Source organism: Propithecus coquereli, unplaced genomic scaffold (genome assembly GCF_000956105.1).
Source record: "Propithecus coquereli isolate 6110/MARCELLA unplaced genomic scaffold, Pcoq_1.0 Scaffold161, whole genome shotgun sequence".
Lineage (NCBI taxonomy): Eukaryota > Metazoa > Chordata > Mammalia > Primates > Indriidae > Propithecus > Propithecus coquereli.
Genome location: NW_012140636.1, coordinates 2,367,625 through 2,377,478, shown reverse-complemented (window position 1 = coordinate 2,377,478; position 9,854 = coordinate 2,367,625). Strand labels below are relative to the sequence as shown.

At 38.0% G+C, this 9,854-nt stretch overlaps 1 protein-coding gene across 1 annotated transcript in view; it reads left to right on the top strand.

Moving 5' to 3' along the window:
- The first annotated feature begins 9,339 nt into the window (after nucleotides 1-9,339).
- The window catches only part of LOC105807652 (histone H2AX), a 2,839-nt gene continuing 2,324 nt past the window's right edge, over nucleotides 9,340-9,854 (top strand). The window contains exon 1 of the mRNA XM_012641079.1: nucleotides 9,340-9,704. Coding sequence (XP_012496533.1) covers nucleotides 9,340-9,704 — 365 coding nt within the window. The remainder of the gene's footprint in view (nucleotides 9,705-9,854) is intronic.

The window sequence follows — 9,854 nt, the reverse complement described above, 5'->3', positions numbered from 1 at the left end:
CCATTTTTAAAAAAATCTAATAACATTAACAATAATTCCTTAATATTACCTAGTGCTAAGTTCATATTCAAATTTCTCCAATTATCTAAGACTTAAAAACAACCACCACCACCGTGAATTGGGGATTCAATGACATCAGCTTCCAAACAGTGTTCACACATTTTATTGGGTTGTTCTGTCTCTTAATTCTTTTTAAAAATCTCTTAATTTAAAACAGATTTCTCCTCTTTTCTCCCCTCTCTTCAGTTCTATCGCCTATTGAGAAAACCGGGTCAATTCCCAACATTATGGATGTGGCTAATGCTTCCTTGCATTGTTTGCTGTTATTTTTTATTATTATTATTTTTATTTTATGTTATTTTATTTATTTTTTGTAGAGACCTCACTCTTGCTCAGGCTGGTCTTGAACTCCTGGCCTCAAGAGATCCTCCCACCCTGGCCTCCCAGAGTGCTAGGATTGCAAGCTCCCCGTGAGCCACTGTGCCTGGCCCTATTGTCTTTTTTTAATTTTCATTTCTTGTGGCCAACAGGTTAGTTCTAAAGACTTCAATAGATACAGTTTCATTTTTTTTTTTTCCCAAGAACACTTCGTAGGCAGGGCTGTGTAGTTTCTTTTCATGCAAACTTCATTAAAAGGCACATAGTGTGTTTGGTTGTTTTAGTTTTGCTGAAGCCAGGATTGATTGGGCATGACAGCCACATTCTTTCATTGTAAATTTCCTAACAACATTTCACCTGATGATTTTATGATAGATTGATAACCTTTAAATGATGCATGTGAAGTTTTGAAAATGGGAATTTTTTTCTCCATCATTTCTTCTGCGTTTATCAGCTGGGATTCTTTTATAATTTTTCTCATCAATTAGTTCAGTGTAAACTGAAATATAATTCATAGCAGAGAGACAAGATACATGCTTACTTCTTTAATTATCCAATCTGAAGAGAAATCAGAGTATCCTTTCCCTTTAATCATCAATCTTGCGACATGAGTAATGAGTTGGTGCCGTGGATACTTCCATAGGCATCCAATAAATTTTCTTTTCTTGCTTTCTCTCCCTCCATTCTCTCTTCTACCCTTTTCTTTCTCCCTCCCCCCTCCTTGTTCTGAACGCTCTTTTTTCTCTTCGATTTAAATTCATTGCTTTTTCTAAATTCAATACTTCTGATTCAAACTCGTGTTTGTTATTCTTTTTGATGTTCAAATTACCCTATTTTGGCCAGTGGGGGTTTCTTCAAACTTGTTTCTACGTCTTTTGGGCAGGACTCCACAGCCTTTGATGGTGTCCCTACTTTCTGGGACAATATAATGTCACAAGCTCCTTATGTACGTTTTCTGCACAGCTCTCATTTTCTGCCCATTTCTCCAAAGATTCCTTTTAGTGAGTAATTGTCTTTAGAGATCTTGCCATTAGGGATATTCACTGCTGTTGGCTTGTCATTGCTGCTAAGCCTTTTTCTTGGACAGAGCTAGGATACAGTATGTGTTTTTTAAGAAGAGAGGGAAAATCCTATGCTCTCACTGATAGTCTCATTCCAACATAAGATTACAGGGTCTTTAAACTTTTTTGATTTTATATTCATTCCTCTTTCTTTTTTCTTATGCTAAACTATTGATACGTAAGAAAATTAACATACTTAATAATTTGCTTTATCCTATAGTATGTATATATATGAGTTTTTTTAAAAAAAATACAGATATTATTCCCCATATTGACTATTAAGTGTAAGACTTCTTGGTAGTTCTTTTTGTCTTTATGGTATGTCCTGCTGAAGATTAATTAATACTGTTTATAAGTTTACATGAAATAATTCTTTTCTCTGTTAGAATATGGTATCGGTTTAATATCCAGTTAGGTTTATTTGTTTGCTTTCAGTATTTACAGATTGCTTATTACATTTTGGGGTTTTTAAATTATAGAAAACATTTATAACCTACCAAAGTAAAAACTGTAAAATAAGAAGATTGCTTCCATCCCTTCCATTCCTGTCCTCTCTGCCCTTTCTCTTGTGTAATAATTATTAATTGTGCATTTATCCATCCACTATTTTTTCTTTCTGTCAATATAATCAACTATGCAACTTCTTACCCCAAACATACCTTACTACATACTCTTTTCTGCGCTTCATTTATTTCACTTAATAGTATATTCTGGGGATTACTCTCTATCTGTGTGTAAAAATTTTCCTCATTCCTCTTTACTGCTCCATCCTACTTCATTGTGTTGATGTACCATGGTGTGTTCACTAAGTTCTCTATTAATGATCATTTGGTGGTTCTTTCCAATGTCTTGCTGTTACAAATAACGCCACAATAAATAACCTTCTGCATACGTTATTTTGTAATTTTGCAATATGCAATCTTTTTTTAAAATTAGGAAATAATGAAAATAAGGGATGTTTAGGAGGAAATCCTTGCCAAAACCTCTTACATTGTATAGTATTAGCAAATGAGACTCGTGTCCTAATAATAGATTACATAAGTATAGATCTCTCGAAAACACCTTTACATTGATTGTTTTGTGACTGTAAACAAGGTGTATTCGTTAGAAAGGCTAACTGCTGTAACTAACAAACAACAAAATTGTGGCTTAGCACAATTTGTGTCAGTGTTTCTAGCTGTCGAGAGTCCTTTTATGAATTTATCTTGTGGATTTAACCTCCTCTACTACCTTGGAGTCATATGCATGCAACTCTCAAATACAGGAAAAAAAGGGCAGAAGGCAGACCTACTTTTTAAAGGTCTTAATGTAGAAATGACACATCATTCCTACACACATTGACAAGAACCCATCACAGGAAGAAGAAATGGGTCTAGTAAACAGTGGGCCAATCTCAGCCATTCAGGGCTTTTGTTACCTACTTCATATTCTTAAGTATACTTATCCCAATGTTTATATACATATCTATAATCCATATTAAGATCATGTAAGTGAAATAGTGCTTTGTCCTTTCAAAATAGCTATTAGTGGCAGGGCATGGTGGCTCATGCCTATAATCCTAGCACTCTGGGAGGCCAAGGTGGGAGGATGGCTTGAGGTCAGGAGTTTGAGATCGGCCTGAGCAAGAGGGAGATCTTGTCTCTACTAAAAATAGAAAAAATCAGCCCAGCATGGTGGTGTACACCTGTAGTCCCAGCTACTCTGGAGGCTGAGGCAGGAGGATTGCTCGAGCCCAGGAGTGTGAGGTTGCTGTGAGGTAGGCTGACGCCATGGCACACTAGCCCAGGTGACAGAACGAGGCTCTGTCTCAAAAAAAAAAAAAAAATAGGTATTGGAAGTGTGCTAAACAAATGGAGTGAGGAAGCTAATGACACATGCAATTTTATAAATGTCTACATTTTTAATTAACTGTCATTCAAAGCAAAGTTTCCAAATCTAGGGGTGGCTCAGGGAGATACAATGAATAAATGAATTAAAATGTTGTACTTGCTTTGTAAATTTCAGTTTGAAGTCATGTTCCTCAGCCTTAGAGGTTAATCAGATTGCAACAGCTAACCAAGAGTAGAGCTGTAATGTTTTAGATCCTAGTCATCTGGAATTTTCAATAAATTGTTGACAATTGATCTATAGTTTGAACTATCCATAAAGAATGTTCATAAACCAACTTAGAGAACACAAAATATAGAAATCTTCAAATATGTATTTTAAAAATTCTTGAGCTTTGGTACATTGCAAATAATGCTATTATAAATCCTTTTTTTTAAAGCAAATGTACTAGTATTTGTTCTTGTCAATACTGGTTAGCAACCACTTGGAGTTTTATATGTATTCATATATAAATGTATTATAAATTTGTTATATATTTAATATTTATATTTATACATCTCATATATTTATATACTCTATCTTTAATTGCTACATAATTCATAATATTCATTAATTTGAGCAGGCCTTCTCTACAAAGGAGTAAAGTTTTACTACATTGCAAAATAAGTAACGTGAAACAAGTACTTCTACTTTATAATACACAATATCACTGATTTATCAGGCTTTTTCCTCTCCCGACAAATTTTGAAAATTTCCTAAATTATCAGCTTAGTTTGGGAAAAAAAGTGACTTGTTCCATTTTTGAGAATTAAGAGGAATTAATTTTAAAACAGGAAATAAAATTAAACAAAGGGACAGCATGTCAATTTCCATATCCTGTGGTAAATATGATAAACGGCCTGGACACAGCTTGCCTAGAGTTGCTGGACTAATCCATTAGTGGAGGAAGAGATCTTCTCTGTTTCCTGCTAAGATTCTGAGCAGTAGAGAAGTCTTATTGAAGAAATTAATGACTATTTCACAAGACACTAGAAGACACTAGAAGACAATGAAAACAGTATTCATCTAAAGAGAATGACATTGATGTCCTAAAATTTGTTCAATTATAGAGTTTACATATTTTATTTAAGACAGAAAAGCACAGGTATGTATAGACATAGGCACTAATTAAATCCTCTTCTGAGAAGTTTTTCATTCAGAAGTACAAAGTTATATAAAGAGCATGGAGGACCTGCCTCTGGTCCTTGTATGTCTGAATGTCACCTTAAGTCTATTTCCTTATTTTTAAAAATGAAGATAAGCTATGTTCTTGTCTATTTGAGACGTTTTCAGGCTGAAATTGGACTCTAGGTGAAAGTCCATTGAAAACTCGTAAAATGCCATAAAAATGAAGAGAATCACTAGGAAATATTTTAGAGCAGTTGATCTTCTTTAATAGCATGTCTCAAATATCCTAAATCTGTTGACTCATTAATCATCATCTGATAACCGTGTATCTATTCCTACGCATAAAAGCATTACTCTTTCATCCTCTGCCTGGGTCCTGACGATTTGAAATCCCAACAATAGTAATTCTATAACCAACTTGGAAAAACTCCTTAAAATAGTTACAATATCTAGCAAGGTGATTCTCAGATTTATGGATAGCTGAATTAGCTTTCACTAGGTTATGTGGTGCTAACAATTCTAAACACTGCCCACCCCCAAACACACATAAAACAGAGTTGAAAAAGTCTAAGGGTAGAGGAAAGCCTTTATACTCTTCTCTGAGCCATTTCCATCCCATTGAAAGGACTGGGTTCACCTGTGTGGCAGTTTTAACAGAAGGTGTGATGGCCACAACTTTTATGTCATTTTTGCCCTAAAGCTAAATCTGTGGGGGTGAGGCGTGAAGTCTATGTTGTGTGGTTTTACACTCTTTTAGTGATGCCTCCTTTTCTTCCTTAGGATGAAGTCGTTATTGATACTAAGGAAGCTTTGTGAAATTTGAAACTTACAAAATTTAGCCAATGAGCTTTTCTCAGTTATCATTCTGTTGTAACATTGGGAATAAGAGATTTACATAACAACCAAGAGTTTTGATAATATCTGATTTAGTCACTGAATTTATGGATGGTAACATCATGATCTTTGGTAAAAAGAAGAGAGTATTATACTGAAGATCAAACGCAGATTAATGTTCATTACTCATAATGAGCAATACACAGGTAGAAATGTTCTGAACATCATCATGTGATATGTTATAACTACAAAGAGTTTTCCAGTTTAGTATGGAATCATTGTGTCCACAGTCCCATAACACCTTACTTTTCTGGGTCTTTTTCTCTGGCTGCTTTTCAGCTTTCAATTGTATTCACTCTTTTCCTTGGAATTCTCATTTGTGGTGACATCATCACCTAAATTTTGCTAAAAATACTCCTTGGGATGTATTTCTGAAACTGATTTCTTTCACAATCACCTGCCCTTATTGCCAACACACTTACTAGGAAATTCCACTTGGATTTCCCATAATGTCAACTTAAAGTCAATATTTCATAACTTTCCTGACTTATCTCTTTCTCCTCCCCTTGGTTCATTGGCATCTATCCTTTTGGCTTCCCTATTTCTATAAATGGTTTTCTGCTTTATATCCAGACCACCAATCTAAAAAATCTGGGTATTTTCTCGCATGCACTTGGTGTCCATCCACTACATCTTCCCAAATATCATACCCAGTCACTAAATCTTAACGCTTTTTCTCTCAAGATGCTTTACAACCTTCCCTGATGTTTAGTGTTACATTAGTTTTAGAGTTTAGACCTAAGTGACATCAACTTTACCAGCCTTCTAACCCAAATTTTCTCTTTTCTAATTTGCCCTGTACTACATGCTAGATTAGTATCCTAAAACTGAGGAACACTGTATTCTCTGCTTCTGGGAAATATTAATTGGTTTCTCAGTCCCTCAGGGTAAATCCTCCTATCTTTCTCCAAGTATTATATTCAGGGTTTTGACTCACTATACTGTTCAGGATTAGGTTCAGCTGAAAGTGACAGATAAACCAAAATAAAAGTAGCTCAAATGAAACAGATGTGAAAGTTCAGAGAGCCAGGGTAGGTTTGACACTCCACAAGTAGCAAAGACCCTTGCTCCTTATATTTTATTATTCCTCCACATGTGGCCTATATTTACAAATTCATTTCATGGTTCAAGATGGTTCTCCAATTCTGTCTTAATTCCAGTCAGCAAGAAGAAGAAATGGGCTTGCCTCATTTAAGGAAACCTCTTGGATGTTGCAACCACCACTGCAGTTCACACCTTTTGGTCAAAACTTACTGTAGAGGTCAAATGTAGCTTTATTTTGATGACCATGTGCTATGGTTTGAATGTTTTTGCACCCTCCAAAAATCATGTTGAAACTTAATCCCCAATGTTTCCAGGTGTGGCCTTTGAAAGGAGAGTGAGTCATGAGGGAGTCACCCTCACGAATGGGATTTGGTGCCCTTATAAGAGGGCTTGATGGCGGGAGTTCATCCTGTTTTGGCCTTCTGTACCTTCCACCATGTGAGAACACAGCATCAGGGAGCCATTTTGGAAGCAGAGAGCGGCCCTCACCAGATAGCCTCACCTGTCAGTGCCTTGATCTTGGACCTCCCAGCCTCTAGAACTGTGAGAAATAAATTTATTTTATTTGTAAACTATCCAGTCTTAGGTATTTTATTATAGCAGCACATAACAAACCAAGGTACCATGTGTCCCCCCAAAAATCAGAAGTTCTGTGACTTAGGGAGATGGGAAAATGGATGTGGGGTTATAACCAGGAATCTCTGTCATACCCACCTTCTAACTGCCACTTCTTACACCAATCTGCCATTCCAGTCAAACTCTCTCCTTAGTCCATTTGAACACAAACTCTTTAAAACACTTTAATTCACAGTTGTCTGTCCTTTAAACTAGAGGTATTGCTGATTTGGCAGCCAGTCTGATACTTATTTTCTAACAGACTTATGAATGTGGTCTTGATGATTAAGGCATTTTTTTGAATATTCCTCCTTGTCTAATCTTCTCAGCTAAATCAAGGGAAGGCCCTAAGCCCTATATATCTCGTCTCCCAACTGCTATTGCTTGACCTAATGCCTGGCAAGTAGGACGACTTGATGACTATGCTCTATTTTACCTAACGGGCTGACGGCACCAATATAGTGCTATCATACATTATCACGTATCTGTGGCTGCGCATCATGTGTTATGATGTATGGTATTGCCTCCCATCTCAGTTGCATATATAGAGACAAAAGAAGACAATTAATAAAAATGTGTTAAATGTCTTCAACAATCTTCTTCTTGTCATTATGTTAGAGACATGTAGTAGGGACATTACTGTATTTATAATTTATAATTTAGCTGTAGTGACAGAATTACAAAATACTAACACAGTCATCACTCTGTATTGATGGGGGATTGGTTCTAGGACTGCTCCCCCCACCCCCCCATGGATACCCAAATCCATGATGCTCAAGTCCTTTATATGAAATGGTGTAGTAGTATTTGCATATAAACTATGCACATCCTCCCATACCTAATACAATGTAGAGGCTATATAAATAGTTGTTACATTGTATTGTTTAGGGAATGACAAAAAAAGGTCTGTACATGCACATGTTCAGTACAGATGCAGCCATCTTTTTATTTTATTTTAGAATAATTTTGATCCTTGGTTGGTTGAATCCACAAATGTGGAACCCACGGATACAGAGGGGAAGGGCCAACTGGATAAGCAACCGAAATCTCATTAGGGAACACAATTTCAATGCATGGATGCTTTTCCTCTACCCCCAAAACCCTAAAGATCAATATCCATATCAATAATAGACAAATGAAAGGGTAATATGAGAAGAAAAGAATCTTCATTTTTGATGTTAAAATAGTAAATTTTCAAAAATTCTGAGGACTCAAGTATGGAAAAAATAAGTTAGTGGTATATTAAAAGAGATCCCATGATCTTTGTTTTTCCTGAAATGGCAGTAGATTTGGGTTGAGTAGATTCTGTTGATCTTTGTAACCTACTCCCTGCATTTGTGAACTCCTAAAATCATTCTCTTAATCACTATTCAGTGAGGTAACAGTAAATTCCTTTTGTTGGGCTTCATAGCAAAGAGCTCATAGAGTATTATCTCAACCAGAGAAGGTGTTGATGTTGGTTTGTTATATACCGCAAAGCCTCACTGCAGCCAGGGTTCACTATTACTACATCAGGGTTGACAGCATTTTATCCTCGTATCATCAATGGGGGAACTGATGAACTCTCGTTGTTAATGATATCTTAAGAATTCCTTAGTTCCGAGAAGACATAGTAAAGCTAGTGTCCAAATTGTTGGGAATCTCTTCTCCAGAATTTATCTCCCAGAAATTAGGGAGGTCCTCCAATTTGATAAAATCTTTCAAATTGAAACCCAATCTAAAGTACTTTAGAGCATGTTTCAAAATTGTCTTCACGTTGGAACTACTCAATTATATTTAAGGTGTAATACACTAAAACACTATAAATATGAGGGATTTAAAACACTACTGTCCCCAAGCAGCGGGAGGTGTACACAGGTGTTACTAATCTATTAGCTGGAAGACTAAGTGGCTGACATTATGATAGTACTGTGTGTACAGTACTATTTTTTAAGCCCACCATTTGCAATTGATTACACGGACCATCTGTAACCGCCTGTGAATCATATTGGAGTTAGCCCATTGACATTTAGCGAACATTTGTCATGTAGCAAAGTGTTTGGTGTAGAAAAGTTGACACATAATAGCTTTGAGGTTTCACTAAATCAACTTCAGACAGCAGATTACAGGTACAATCCATTGCTGTATAGTCTCCAAAAAATATGGTTTATAATTTGGTTAAAGAAAAGAATACTGCCTCACCCCAAGCTCCCCTGTCTTTGTAGACAAGACAAAAAGGTCTTTTGAGACCACCGAGGTGACTTGACTCCACCGTTAATTGCCCCAGAACTGTTCCCCTGGGGGGTTTCAAAAGTGGCGAGGAAAGCAGAGGTGGAAGACACGGCTGAAAATCAAGTGGGAGCAGCGGGTCGTGATGCGTCGGCGGCTGGGACTTGTCTATAGGGAAGAAACGCGAAATCTCCATCAAGACGGCGGTGCGCGGAGGCATCAGGCAGACCTGGGGCTGTTCTCCCAGGACGCGTTCGCGCCACCTGTCACACGGGACGAGCCGCGGGAGGTAGGAAGGGAGCGGGGAGGAGGGTGGCGGGCCCCGGAAGAAAGCTGCCGGCCGGCAGGTCTTTGCCCCGGAGGCGCCGAGGGCTGGGTGGATGGGTGCGGGAGACCCCGAGGAAGACTTCACGTGGTCTCCGGGACCCCGCTAGGGAACCAGGGGGCGCTAGCGCCCCCCTCCCCTGCCCTTCTCAGCTCCTCCTCCAGACACGTGACGGCGTCCGGCTGGTAGCTCCGCTCCCGCAGCGTCGCTCGCTCTGTTGCTTCCCTCCCGCCGCTGTGCCCTTCTTCTCCCCCTTTCCCATCCCTCCGCCCTCCTCCACCTCCTCCCCACGCCCCAATCGCGGCTTGAGCTTGGAAGTGCCCGCCCCTCCGCCC